The sequence below is a fragment of the Eschscholzia californica genome, unplaced genomic scaffold (genome assembly GCF_041429995.1).
Source record: "Eschscholzia californica isolate CP2 unplaced genomic scaffold, dmEscCali1.0.p SCAF_3, whole genome shotgun sequence".
Classification (NCBI taxonomy): Eukaryota; Viridiplantae; Streptophyta; class Magnoliopsida; order Ranunculales; family Papaveraceae; genus Eschscholzia; species Eschscholzia californica.
In genome coordinates this window covers 5,232,126-5,247,215 of record NW_028238420.1, presented here as the reverse complement: position 1 = coordinate 5,247,215, position 15,090 = coordinate 5,232,126, and the positions used below count along the sequence as shown (strand labels likewise).

At 32.1% G+C, this 15,090-nt stretch overlaps 1 protein-coding gene and 1 long non-coding RNA gene across 3 annotated transcripts; one reads left to right on the top strand and one right to left on the bottom strand.

Moving 5' to 3' along the window:
• Nucleotides 1-1,169: 1,169 nt before the first annotated feature.
• LOC147547913 (uncharacterized) lies at nt 1,170-2,246 on the bottom strand. The gene is made up of 2 exons (XM_086667966.1): nt 1,844-2,246; nt 1,170-1,645 (listed from the first exon to the last, which is right to left on the bottom strand). The coding sequence occupies exons 1-2, from the start codon at nt 2,244-2,246 to the stop codon at nt 1,170-1,172; spliced, it is 879 nt and encodes a 292-aa protein (XP_086524092.1).
• A 7,931-nt stretch (nt 2,247-10,177) lies between these two features.
• Nucleotides 10,178-14,745, top strand: LOC147547912 (uncharacterized). Of its 2 annotated transcripts, none has more exons than XR_015238992.1 (4): nt 10,178-10,813; nt 11,042-11,078; nt 11,564-13,377; nt 14,509-14,745. It is a non-coding gene; the product is annotated as an uncharacterized LOC147547912 (long non-coding RNA). The 2 variants fall into 2 exon arrangements; XR_015238991.1 differs by lacking the exon at nt 14,509-14,745 and adding an exon at nt 13,946-14,348.
• The last annotated feature ends 345 nt before the right edge of the window (nt 14,746-15,090 follow it).

Genomic DNA, 15,090 nt, shown 5'->3' with positions numbered 1-15,090 from the left:
AGAGAAAATGACATTTCGTTGCTATAAGATGTGTTTACGACCAAATAGTTCGTCGCGAAAAAATATTTTCAGTAACAAAATAAAAAATTGTCGCTAATTAGTTATTTTGTGTCAAGATATATTTTTGTCTCAGAAAAGATAACATTATGACGATATTATTTGGTTGGGAAAAATATTTTTTATGACCATTATAAAATTTGTTGCTAAATGTTTTTTCCGAGATAAAAATTTATCGCTTAAAAAAAGCAGCATTGTCCCCAATAATATCTTTAAAGACAAGGTTTTTTTTTGTCGCGTAAAATATTTTTTCACGAAGTTTTGTGGGTATTTGGCATTGTTGCAAAGGAACCCAAAAAACGGAGAAAATGATAATGATCCGGTAATTACTCTTATTACATTTTGACAACATTATGTTTTATTTTTGACACATATTTAAAATTTTATTTTTGTAGATAAATTCCGCAATAGCGATGTTTAAACAAAACGGCAACAAAGAATTTAAGTTCGAACATTGTTATAAAATTTTGAAAAACCATCACAAAAGAAAAAATTCTTTTGACCAAGACGAAGGATCTCCCTCAATAACCCAACAAAGACCACTTGGAAGAAAAGCAAGCAAGGAGGCTAGAGATAAATCCAAAGGTAGTGAAATTTCCGCGGTGCTTGAATTTTGGAAAGAGAAAATGGAGAAACAAAATAGTAGAGATAAACTTATCGATGGAAGTATGCTCCTTCAAGAGAAACAAATAGACTACAAACATAAAGAATTAGAGGTGGAAGCAAAAAAATTAGACGTGCAACTAGATAACAACAAGGTTGAACGGATGAAAATGGGGATAGACTTGGTTGGCAAAGATACTTCAAAAATGGATCCCGAACAACTTGCTATTCATAGGATATTGCTCTCAAATTGGAAAAAGGAAAATCTATGAATTTTAGTTGTTTTGATTATGTATGAATTTTAGTTGTTTTGATTATGTATGAATTTATGTAGTTATTTTAAATAGCACTTCATTGATTGAAAACCAAATACATAATAACTCCCTACAAACACATAATCGAAATACATAATAACTCCCTACAAACACATAATCGAAATACATAATAACTCCCTACAAACACATAATCGAAATACATAAAAACAAGTAAAATAACGGAAATAGTTTCGTTTAGTCGTTGCGATCTTTAGTATTCCACAAGTATTGTACAAGATCTGCCCTTAATCGTGTATGCAAATCTTTGCTTGTAACTCGACCAAGACGATTGAACATTTCTTCATTTCCCCCAGCAACCACTTCTTCTGGAATTCTTCCATCAAAATCATTAGTCGCATTAGGTCCTTCATCTTCGATTATCATGTTATGCATCATAATACATGCCTTCATGATATCACCTAGTGTTTCTACATCCCAAAGACGTGCCGGTTCTCGGATGATAGCAAAACGAGCTCGCAATACACCAAAGGCTCGTTCAACATCTTTTCTTACCGATTCTTGACGTCTCGTAAAATATTGTTCTTGCGGAGTTAACGGATTTTGTATGCTTTTAACAAAACAACCCCATTGTGGATATATCCCATCAGCGAGATAATAACCCGTATCATGTTGATTACCATTAATCTCAAAATTAACAGTTGGAGCCTTACCTGTGGCAATTGCATCGAACACCGGAGAACGCTCCAACACATTGATGTCATTCAATGATCCAGACAACCCAAAAAATGCATGCTAAATCCAAAGATCCGACGATGCAACAGCTTCTAGTATGACTGTTGGATTATGGCAATGACCAGTATACTGTCCGTGCCATGAAATCGGACAATTTTTCTACGCCCAATGCATACAATCTATACTACCGAGCATTCCAGGAAATCCTTGTTTTTCACCAAGTGTTAAAAGCCTACAAATATCAGATTCATTAGGAGACCTTAAGTAACGAGGGCCAAACACATTGACGATCGTTGATACAAATTCTCGTAGTGAATCGATTGTAGTCGTCTTTCCAAGTCGAAGGTATTCGTCAATTGCATCTGCTGGTGTCGCATAAGCAAGCATTCTCAAACCCGCAGTTATCTTTTGATGTGGCGATAAACCCATTCTGCCGAAGGCTTCTGGCTCTTGTGCAAAATAGTGATTATGAGCAACCAACGTATTTAGGATATGAAGAAATAAATCACGACTCATGCGATATCGATTTCGGAATGTAGCAGCATCATAAAGTGGATTCTCAACAAAATAGTCACGCATCAGTCGTTCATGACCCTCTTTTCTGTTACGATTTATCGTACGATGACCCGGAATAGAACCAACATGACGGGAACGTGGTCGTTGATCCCTTTCTTGTAACTCTTCTAGATACAATCCAAATAAAAATTCATCATCTTCCCTATCTTCTAACTCTTGTTGAATGATCAAATTTGCTAACTCATAACTATCATCAATTGAAGGGAGAGAGAAGATGGAAAGAATGTAGAAAGAAAATGTAGAGAATATAGAAATAAGATGTAGAAAACTTAATGGATAAGTGGTTGTATTTATAGGTGAACAAAAAGTAAAAAAAATTCGAAATTCAAATTCCCCCCTAAATTTTGGTAAAATTTGAAATTCAAATTTCCCCCAAAATTTTGGTAAAATTTGAAATTTCAAATATTAGAGCCAAAATTTAATGGGTGAAAATTAAAACACAAACCTCACACACGTACACCACACATGTACAAAATTTAGATTTGGGGGCCCAACATTGGAGTTGCTCTAAGCCCCGGGGTTCCTAAAATTCAGGGGCTCCCAAAATTGGGAGCCCGAGCCCCACATTGGAGTTGCCCTAAATACATTCCCTGACGGTGCTTCTACGACCAAGTGACGACTCAATATTTTTCGTCGATAAACATTTTTTGCAACAAAAATACAATGTTTAGCGACAACAATTTTTGTCGTTAGGACCGTTTTTTCTTGTAGTGATTCTTAGTTTATCATTAGTTTATGCATGTGATCCTGAGATACTAATGTTAAACATGTGATGTCTGTGATTCCGCTAAACGACATTAGTAGACACCACCAATTCCAAACAATTTTCTGGTTGCATATATATCGTTTATCAATGTCTCCATTGAGAAACGTTGTTTTAACATCTATCTGATGCAGCTCAAGACCTAAATTTGTAACACGTGCCATAATAGTTCCTAAAAGAGGCTTTTAAAGAAACTAGAGAGAAAGTCTCTTTATAGTCCACGTCTTCCTTTTGAGTGAAGCCTTTAGCCACAAGACGAGCCTTATATCTTTTCTCATTACCTTTCGAATCTCGTTTGGTTTTAAAAATTCACTTGCAACCAATGAGTTCCTAACATTCTGGTAATGAGACAAGATCCCAAACTTAATTGTCTTGCATAGATTTGTATTCTTCATTGATGACGTTGATCCATTTTCAGACTTTGAATCCTGCATGGTTTGACGAAATTTGATAGGGTCGTCTTTCGTCAACCCACTAATGTCCTAATATTTTTGGAGATATACTATGTAATCACCTAAAATAGCACTTCTCCTCTCTATACTGGATCTCTTTAATGACACTTCCTCTTGAGGTTGTTGAGTTTGTTCTTCAGGAACAACTTCCTGAACTAGAGAGGGGAGTTGTTCAGCATTGTCTTCTAAAGGTTCCAAATCTGCTTCTTCGACAATCGTACATATGATAATTGGTACGTTGTCAGAAGTAGTAGTAGGGATCACAACTGATTCCTCCTTAAAGACAATGTCTAACCTTATTTCTCCCCTAAACTCAACATCCTCAAAATATATTGAAGTTCAAAAAAAAAAAAAAACGTTCTTGGGGGACCATAAACTTTATAGCGCTGGATTTCTTGCGAGACCAATAAAGTAGTTGCATGTTTCCTAGAGTCAAATTATCCTTTTATTCGACTTATAACATCTACTTTTATACCCTTAGTTGAACATCCTCAAATGTGTACTCACTTTAGACTAGGAATTTTACCATGTCCTAAAACTCTAAATGTTTGAAAACTCCTTCATTCCTTCTTTGCCCTTTCTCTTATAGGTACTGGTCAGATGAGCACTTTCATAATTCTCATGCTTCACTCTTTCTTCTTCTTGGACACAGTTAGAAATGAGCTCATTGAGAGTCCACTTCTCTTTCTGTCAGTTATAGCTGACCTTAAATTGACCAAATTGTGTAAGAAGAGTATTCAATACCAAATGCACGAGTAAGGCCTCATACAACTCGAGATTTAGTGCCTTAAGTTTTGAAGCTATATGAGACATCTTCATTATATACTCCTTCATGTTTCCATTGCCTTGGTACCTTATAGATGTCAGGTTAACTGAAAGCATTCATGTTTCTGCCTTATCATACTTTTCAAACCCTTTTCCGACTTCGGCAAGAAAATCAATGGCCTTAGTTACCTCGACAAAATTTTCAGCAAGAATCACTGGTGTAGGAGTCACATACAGTTTAACTTCACAGAGAATGAAAAATTACCTACATGCTCACATACTTAGGTTGACTTTCTAAAAACATTTAAATAAGTATGGGTTACATCCAAGATACCGAGCACAACATTAATATTAGGTCTTTGGACAGTAATATTAATTTGTAAGTGGTACCTTGTTGCAGCAATCACATATTGACGATAAATAATGTTAAACAACAAGTTCATCTTTGGTTAAAGTCATTGTTCACATGGAAACCTAATAATCATCACACATTTATCACCACAGGTGCATTTGTAATTCTGTCAAATATTAAACTTCCTTTGGGCCACATAACGTTCGCATGAGTTTACAAACACATAACTGAGTCCAACATTGTCAAAAATTAATCTACACAAAAGAGGTCACTTTGGCGACATTTTGCTTCAATTAATTCTTTCAAATGTTAGATTATTATCATTCGAGGCATGTACCCATGAACTGTTATTTAAATTTAGAGTAGAAAAATCCTTAATATCTTTTCAAGTTCTTAAAAAAAACTATAACTCGAAAAAGTCCAAAAAATAGTGCCCAAACATACCACTAACTTAGTATGATTGGTCCTATTTCGTCAAACAAAGTCCGACTGAAGTCACTCTTTATAATTCAGTAAAATGACTTTATTGTAAATAAATATGTATAACTTATCCAAAGATTATTACTGAAAACAGTCTTGTTTGACAAAAACGTAAGTCTCTTTCACGAAAATATGTCCCTCTACCACAAAAAAAAGATTATACAAACTAAATTTCATTAAACAATTCAGACATCACCATATTAGTGGTATGTAAAAGTGGTCCCATTATAATAAATTGAAATAATTAAATTAATCAAATAATCAATTCCCACTTAAAAGGAAGAAAATTCTCAATTCAAAGGACATTATCCAAGTCGAGTTCTAAAACTGAAAATCCCTCAACCCACTTTAAAGTGGAGGTTACTTCTCAATTTAAAGGCCATTATTTAAAGAGGGATTGGGTCATTGGTCCAAAAAGGGGGCCAAAATGAAAATCCTATCCAAAGTTGCCTAAAAATGTAAAGGAGGTCCAATGTGTCAGTTTGGGGGGTCAAAATTACGTAAAGGGCCCTTAGAAAATAAAGTATTTACCGTTCATGCCATCGAAAATTCTCGGGAAACGATTTTTTTTCTGAAAAATAATCTGACAACCCGTCCATCAGAATGTGTACTGTTCAGAAAATTACGGAACAGCCACCGAAAAATTCCCGGGAAACGCAAATTTTTTTGGTAAATTATTTTATTTACTGGAAATTTTTTTCTGTACTAGACATTTTTGCTGGGCGGGAATTTGAAATTTCGTAAAAAAATTTGAAAATTTGGGCGGGAATTTGAAATTTCGTTTGAAAATTTCAAAACTTCGAAAAAAAAAAATTTGTGACCGGGAAATTATTTTATTTACTGGAATTTTTTTTCTGTACTAGACACTTTTGCTGGGCAGGAATTTAAAATTTTCAAAATTTGCCCGGGAATTTAAAATTTTCAAATTTTGGCCGGGAATTTGAAATTTCGAAAAAAAGATTTCGTTTGAAAATTTCAAAAAAATTTGAAAATTGGAATTTTTTGTTTACAGGAAATTATTTTATTTACCGAGAAGAGATGGTTTGCTGGGCGGGAATTTGAAATTTCGTTTGAAAATTTCAAATTTTCAAAAAATTTTGAAACTTTGAATTTTTCGTGTACTGGTAAATTATTTTATTTACCAGACATTTTTTTTTTCAGGAAAAACGTCAGCATGTCCCGTCCAAGGGCAAGAGGGGAATAAAAAAAAAACTGACATTTGGACCTGCAACTAATTTTTGGGCAAGAGTGGATTTTTTTTGGGTTTACCCCCCAGATTTTGGACTGTTGACTCAAAAATCCTTATTTAAATTAAATACTAAAATTTAAAGATCTATTACCCACTTTAAAGCCAGGGTTACAAGATGAGTTATTGTTACTTTAAACTCATTTTAATTAATTAAATTCTTTTTCTTCATCAATTAATTATTATTTTTTTTCTCTCTATCTTAAACTAATGAAATGGGTTTCATTCCCAATCATATCTTAATCTAGGATTTGATCATGAGAATAAAAAAGAAACTAATCAAACTAAATAATCAACATTTTCCTTATGTAAACCAGTTTAAATTAATTCATAGTCAAATTAATCCAACCAAATTTGTTTCAGTTCTAAATTTTGATTATTAAATAAAACCAATTAATCACAATTTCTCTTTAATACTAAAATCGTGTTCGACATTTTGATTATTAAATAAAATCAATTAAACACAATTTCTCTTTAATATTTATATCGTGTTCAACATCAAGTGAACCCATATTTTTTTTCTTAATATGAAGATTATCATGAAGATCGAAATCATATATCTTTTATGATGAGTATAAAGATCACAATAATCAAAAGAAAATTATAATTTTGGACCTTAAATTTTTTTTATCCAAAATAATTTTATTAAACCTTAACATGATCATATGTGAAAGCATAATTCTCCTCAATGAAGATCATAAAAAAAACTCTACCCATTTTTAACCTTAATTTTCTTGATACAAAATAAATTTTACTTAACTTTATCATGATTTGAAGACTAAAATAACCAAAAGTTCTTCCAAAATCATACCGAATTGTTCCTTTTTAACGGAGAACAATACATCACTTCAGTATTCTCATGATCAAGACACTCAAAACTTCATAATAATATTATTATTATATAATATCACGATAACCTCAAATCTCCAAAAGTTAACCTTAATATTGTTCAAAAGAACGAACAAAATACTTGAGAAATCATAAAATTATCTCAATGAACTTAAAAATGGAGTGGCTCTGATACCACTTGTTGTAAAATTTATACGTAAATCATAATCTAATCATGCTTCTCACAGGATTATGATTAAACCAAATAACAAACATACACGTATAACATAAACTCCATTAGATTCAAAGAGATTAAAGAAAATATAAGCGGAGCGTACCTTTTGGTCCATATCCTCAAGTGATTGACTTGATTGGGTTGATGATCTTCCATTTGGTTCTTCTTCTCCAGATAATCTCTCTTGTGATGAAGGGATGTCATACTCAAGTTAGAATTGGAGAGATTGAGCAGAAATCCAAATGAGGACTATAACCCCTATTTATAGAATTTTATTTCTAATTTGACCCCTCATGAAATTAAAAATCATTTAATAGTCTCTACACGTTTATCCCATGACACTTTGATACCTTTGGTCAATAGTTAACCGTATTAAATTACCATTTGACTTGACCATACCTTAAGATAGTCATACACACACTTTTACATAGGTGAGCCCACATATGTTGGATTTTTCCAACAATGGCAGCTAGGCAAAAAAAGATTTGTAATGGTGAAAGAAGCCATCGAAATATCATAACGACTAAAAAGCACTTGGGGTGGAAATTAGGTAAAAAGAAATAAGAAATTTAAAAATGACCCGCTTGTCCTGCCTATAAATCTAGAGGGAGTGAGAAAAACATCCAAATCAATGTGGGAAATGTGAAAGAGGTTTCCTACAGAAGAAAAATGAGATGTAGGTCCATTGGCTCAGGGGAGTGGGTGAGTTTACAAAAATACAGAATTTTTTTTTTATCCTATTTCCAGAATATTTTATCATCTTATTTACAGAATTTATTTCTCAAAAATTACAAAAATGCCATCAACAAGCCCGAGTTTATTTCTCTACGTTTTCTTCTACGTACTTTCTTTCACTCTCCTCAAGTAATTTCTCTCTCTCCTCACGTAATTTCTCTCTCTCTCTCTTATCTATTTTATCTCTTATTTTTGGCCAATGGTAAGGGGAGCTAAGGATTGTTGTTGGGGAACTATTATGGTTGGGGAGCTGCCAAAATTAGTAAAGGGAGATGTAAATTTTGAGTTATTATTTTAAAGACCTTATAAGATTCACAATTTAAGGGACTCAAGTGTAATATATGAAAATAAACCAGAATTAAAGAAAAGAAAAAAACGGTGCCTTCTTCTTCCACTCGATCTCTCTTCAAATCGTCTATCCTAATCTCTGTCCGACTTCTTTTAATCTTTTCCAGTCATCAACTACAAAATTCCGGCTAATTCTTCCCTAGTATTTTCTCTAATGAAGAAGACATCAACCAAAATCTTGTGAGTTTTTCTTCCCCTTTTAATTTCTAGGGTTTTTGTAAGTTTTATATTTAGGGTTTTAGTGAGTTTTACATCTAAGATTTTGCTGAGAATTTGTCATAAGATGATATTAGTTGCTTGTTTGTTTTCCCCCTTTTGTTATACTTAAGATTGTTGTGTTAGCTTCAAAACTTGTTATTGCAATATGTTCTTTGATTTGGATCTGGTACTTAGGCGTTTGGTACGCTAAATCTTTTATCAACTACTGTAAACAAACGTAGACTACTACAACTTGTTATGCACTTCGAATTTTTATGTTTGTTTTTGCAGAACAAGCGAATTGGTAAACTTTTAGATAATAGGAAAGCTTGTGGTGGCGAAGACACAAACAAACCGATAAGTCCGAAATCGAGGAACAAAATGCAAGACACCCTCGAAAGCATATATCAAGATTCTGCTGAAAAGGGAAATCAAGTCTCAGACGAAGAAGATGAGGGTGATTCAATCGATGGCGGCGATTCAAGCGATGGGGATGAAGATTATGAGTAAAATTGAATTATATAATTTTTTGTAATCCATCTATATTTCATTATTTAGTTTCAGATCCAAAAAAATAGCTCCTAATACCAAATTGGTATAGGGAGCTGTAGTACAAAAAATTGATTTTGTAGTACAGCTCCCCAACAACAATCTCCAGCTCCCCTTATGCCTTATTTTTTTCTTTGTCATTATTTTTCTCTCTCCAATCTTAACCAATTTTTTTTTTTTTGTTTTCAAATTTCTTTCTTTCTCTACAAATATTATTCATCTATCTGTTTAACTACTTTCTTTATTCTTGGCTTCCTTTTCTCACTTTTACTTTTTATTTTTTCCTTTCTTGATTTTAGGATTTTAAGATCCATGAATCCATGGAATCAAAGATATCCGAAGAAATCTCTTCGTAGAAACCTAACCATGCGAAACCGATCATAAATCATCAACGATCCTTGTTATGTACAGTACATAATAAAATTTCCTGTACAATCGTTCCAAAAGGTAAACTATATTAGTGAAAATTTATATGACATTTTGTTATGTACAGTACATAATAAAATTTTCCTACACATTCTTTCCAAAACGTAAACTATTTTACTGAAAAATTTTAGAACTTTTTTTTGTGTACAGTACACAATAAAATTTCTTGTACATTCCTTTGAAAAGGTAAACTATTTTACTGAAAATTTATAAGACGTTTTGTTACGTACAGTACATAAAAATGTATTTAAACATTACTATTTTACTGAAATTTTTTAGGACATTTTATTATGTACAGTACATAATAAAATTTTAGGACATCATAACTAAGAGTATATCTGGTTTTCAGGGACAAACAACAATTTGCATCTAGTAAACAATAGTTGGCAGCAGGCAAACAACAATTTGCAACGAGCAAATAACAACTTGCAATGAGCAAAACATTTTAAAAGACATTATATATCTATATAACAAAACACAATGTTTTGTGCTGACTGGGACAAGCCAAAAGACAAATCCGGCCGTCCGTTGCGAATTTGATAGGTTTCTCACCTTTAGATCTATTACCCACCTTGATTTATTGACCTACTCAAAGAAGAAAGTGACTAAACCCTTTGATATGGTCGGTTATATTCCCTGGCGCCTTATCCCTCTTTCCCTTCCCGCGTTACAACTCTCCAAACGTTCCAACATTGATGAAGAAATTGATGACCTGATGTTACAAAACATTGATGAAGAAATTGATGACCTGATGGAATTCCTTATCTTCTTATCTTCTCCTTCACTCTTCTTCCATTTCTTCATCAATTTCTTTTATGGATTTAGGGTTTTGTTCATTTCTTTTTAATGGTTTCCTTTTCAGGTTCAGGTGTTTTGATGAATCATGGCAGAGGATTTCCAAATCGAAATGGTGTTGTAGGGTTCGTGTTCATTGGTTCTTTGTTACAGTGATCTTGTAACTACCTAGACCGAATCGAAATGGTTTTATTTTCATGGTGGATGGGTTCTTCGTCAATTCTTTTTCTTCATCACTTTCTTTTCAAATTCTCTTCAATTTATTTGATTCAGGGTTTTCTTCCTTTCTTTTTAATGGGTTTCTTTTCAGGTTAAGGTGTTTTGATGAATCATTGCAGAGGATTTCCAAATCGAAATGGTGTTTAGGGTTCGTTTTCATTGTTACAGTGAGTGATCTTGTAAGTACTTAAACCAAATCGAAACAGTTTTATTTTCAATACTTAATATGGTGGATGAGTTCTTCTAAAATGAAATTCTTGTAAGTACAATATACCTAATTTGATCGAAATGGTTTTATTTTCAATAAAATGGTTTTATTTTCAATACTTATATATGGTGGATGGGTTCTTCATCAATTTCTTTGATTTTGGGTTTTCTTCCTTTCTTTTTAATGGGTTTCTTTTCAGGTTCAGGTGTTTTGATGAATCATGGAAGAATGATCTTGTAAGTATCTAAACCAAATTGAAATGGTTTTATTTTCAATATTTATATATGGTGGAGGAGTTCTTCTAAAATGCAAGTCTTGTAAGTACAATATACCTAATTTGATCGAAATAGTTTTATTTTCAATACTTATATATGGTGGATGAGTTCTTCTAAAATGAAAGTCCTGTAAGTACAATACACCTAATTTGATCTTGAATAGACGAAGATCCTTCGATGATAAGTATTGAAAATAAATTACAGGTTATTCAACCTCTTGGTTTAGGGATTTAGGGATTTGTTCGATTTAGGTTTAGGAATCTAGGGTTTTGTTCATTTGTTTTTAATAGTTTTCTAATGATTTAGGGATTTGTTCGATTTGGTTGGTAGTTCGATTTAGGTTTAGAGAAATTGATTAAGAATTGTAGCCTCTTGGTTCAGGGATTTAGAGTTTTATTCATTTCTTTTTAATGGTGTTCTCATGATTTTTATGGATTTCTTTTCAGGTTAAGGTGTTTAGGTTTTTGATGAATCATGGCAGAATATTTGCAAATGGAAATGGTGCTTAGGGTTCGTGGTCATTGGTTCATTGTTATTCAATTACAATGAGTGATGTTATTTATTTTCATCCTCTAGGTTCAGGGATTTAGGGTTTTGTTCGATTTGGTTGGTAGTTAGATTTAGGTTTAGAGATCTAGCTGCAAAATTATCTACTTTTCTGATATTACTTCGATTTCATTTTCTCTCTCTCTCTCTCTTTAGATTATGGTTTTATTGTTTTAATCTTTACAGATATATAATACTGCGCATTTCTTTGTTTCAATCTTTACAGGTGTATAATATTTTCACCGTTTAAGAGTAGATTTATTGGATGCTCCTAGAAAATGGTAAGACCTTTTCATCTCTCTAATTATCATTTATCTTTAAGTGTTTTACTGTTTCATTCTTTACAGGTATACACACTCTCTCTTTCTGTGTAAATTTTTTAAGGTTTTATTTATTCTGATTCATCGAGGATAACTTTGATGTTGCTGACTGATAACTCTAATATGATTTAGATTTTTCTTCTCTGTTCTCTTTTTAATTGTGCTTAGATAAATTGAGACCTACAATATTTACCATTGACACACACTAAGTGTTCGACAAATTTCCTAAATGAATTCATTACATTATCCTGTTCCTTCAATTTGGTGGCTTAAGGTGAATATTAAAAGCGGGGCTTACGATAAATTGAGGTGTATTTTAGCTATTTCCCTAAAACTGTAGCTTCTAATTTCTTCTCTACCTTTAAATTGGTAGTAACAAATTTCATGCAAAAATTCTACCATATCTTCATTAGTTGTGAAATCTCTTTCTTTTACGTTAAATCTTCTTTGTTTCAGTCTCTATTTCTGGCTCTCCTTCGAAATTTATAGTTAGGTTTCTTATAGTTACCTAACATATATATGCTACTGCTTTTTATATCTAAAAATACCGTTCTATGTGGATTTGTCAACTTTTTATTTTATACATGTGATTCTTAAGAAATTTTGCGCTCCTTAGGTTTCTTCCCATGAACCATGCTTAGATACAACGAATTTAATTCGTTATTGTTTTTGTTATTAAGTTGTATGTTGATGGAGTGAGTTCAGTGTTATATCTCATTGTTTTTAACTTCACGTTAGTTTGGTGTTTTTTTATGAGCTGAGCTCTGAATTCAAATCTTCTTGGCGGATCACCCATTTTTGTAGCCCAATCTGCTCATATAATTAGGTGCCATTACTATATTGCATACAATCTATTTGAGTTTTTATGCATGTAAAAAGATAATGTTGATACCTATAATTCAGGGATCCGAGATTCACATAAAATGGTAGACGTCAATTTGTTGAATCATGATAGATCATCTGACTTGCGTTGGAGGTTACAATTTCTACTAAATCTATTTAAATAGGGAATTATTGGGTTTGTGTTCAAATGTTCCATTCAGTTATTTGAATCATGATAGATTATTTGACTTGCGTTGGAGGTTACAATTTCTACTACGTCTATTTAAATAGCGAATTATTGGATTTGTGTTCAAATGTTTCATTCAATTAGTTGAATCATGATAGATTATCTAATTTGTGTGGGAGGTTATAATTTCTACTACTTCTATTCAAATAGGAGAATTATTGGGCTAGCACAACACATATTTTATGGAATGCAGGTTTTATTCTATATGAGATGCTTTATGGTTGTACATCTTTAAGGGAAAAGACATACTAAAATCAAGCCTCTGATTTTGGATTTGGATTTGGGTTCTGCGTATCTTCTTATCATATAATAGCATAAGATACAAGTAAGTTAGTCTCACTGATTCTTCTATTATGCTCACCTATGTTTTAGTTTCATTTTGTTTTTCTTTCTAGACTTAGTTGCAGACAACATCCTTTTCAGGAAAAACAATGAATTAAATTTCTGTAACTTTTGTGCTACATGAATCACTTTTGAGGAATTACTTTTGAGGGATCATCTTTTTCCAAAAAATGTAAAATTTTAGTATTTAAGAATTGTAAGCTTGTTTGCGTCAAACTGGATATTTTGGTTATAAGTATCGAAAACTAACTCTTTGATAAATATGTTGTTAATATTTCTTCCTACCACTTCAGAGTATTTTTATAGAATTTATGTTCATTTAGATTTCAATTTTGATATGTATTATTGTCTTTTTTATTTTAAATAACTTAAATCATTGGTGAAGTTTTGTACTCCTATTTCTTATTGTTTTCAATAGGTTTGACGTCTATTACTTGGAGAATTATGTCCCCACTTATCAGTTATTGTCAACTTTACAATTTTTCAGTTAAAAAAGAGTTCGACTCTTCGCAATATTCATTTCATGATGTTGAATTCATTTCGCGATGTAGGTTATGCCATCTGATTCTGCAAAAGCTCCAAATGACTAGATATAGATAACTTACCTTCGGTAATCCCGTAATATATAGTTGAATTCTCCTCTTAAGTGCTTTTGGAGAACCTATCTCTGCCTATTCGATGCACATCCCGCGTTCGCTTCCGATGATGAATTCACCTTAGGAGCACAAAAGATACCATAATTCATAATAAAAATGAAACTGGTGTAGAGTTTTGACTACTTCATTATTGTGTTTGAATACCTTCATTAGTAGCAGAAACTCTACATTTTTGTCTGACATGGTATTTCTTCAAGAGATTTTGAATAAAGTCTATTTTTCTTTTTTTTGTCACTGTAAGTTTCTACTAATATTGTTTACCGTAACCTTTTTACTTTTCTTATTGTTCTTGCTTCAACAATTTTTTTAAGCTAGAAAAGACCCTATACGTCTAAAATTTCATTGTTGCTCGAATTGGCTTCACTTTATTTCTTGTGTGTTTTTATCATTTTTTTGCTTTCAATGGGTATCAATACACTCTCTACCGTAACCTTTTTCGTTTTTTTTTCTTTTTGCAGGTTTACGAATTATGAGTAATCTCGTACAAAGTCAACTGAAAGTTTGTTTTACATCTCATTTCATGTTAATATTGAAGTTTCAGTCCTTGATGTTATTTGTCAAAATCTGCATGGAATGTAATGTAACTTTTATGATCTCCTCTCCGAATGGGTATTTAGAACATTTTACAATTTGGTCAAAAGGTATTTTATGTTTATTTTTAAATGACATGAATTTATGGTATTGCCTAATTTTCATTTTGGATTTTTATATCATTATCATTTTCTATATACAATTTACCATTGTGTTTGACGATATTTGCCCGTGCCCTTGGGCACGGGTTATACCTAGTATATATATATATATATATATATATATATATATATATATATACACACATATCAAAATAGATAAAAAAAACATCATCAAACAAAATCCAAACGATAAACAACATCATCGTAACACACAACATATCTGGTTTTTAAGACTACAAGGGATGATGAACAGTCATCTGAGTGTGGATTGTGAATGGTTTGGGTACTTGTGAGTAGTCAATTCGACATTAGGGCTCCCATTAGAAGAGAATTAAATAATTTATTACT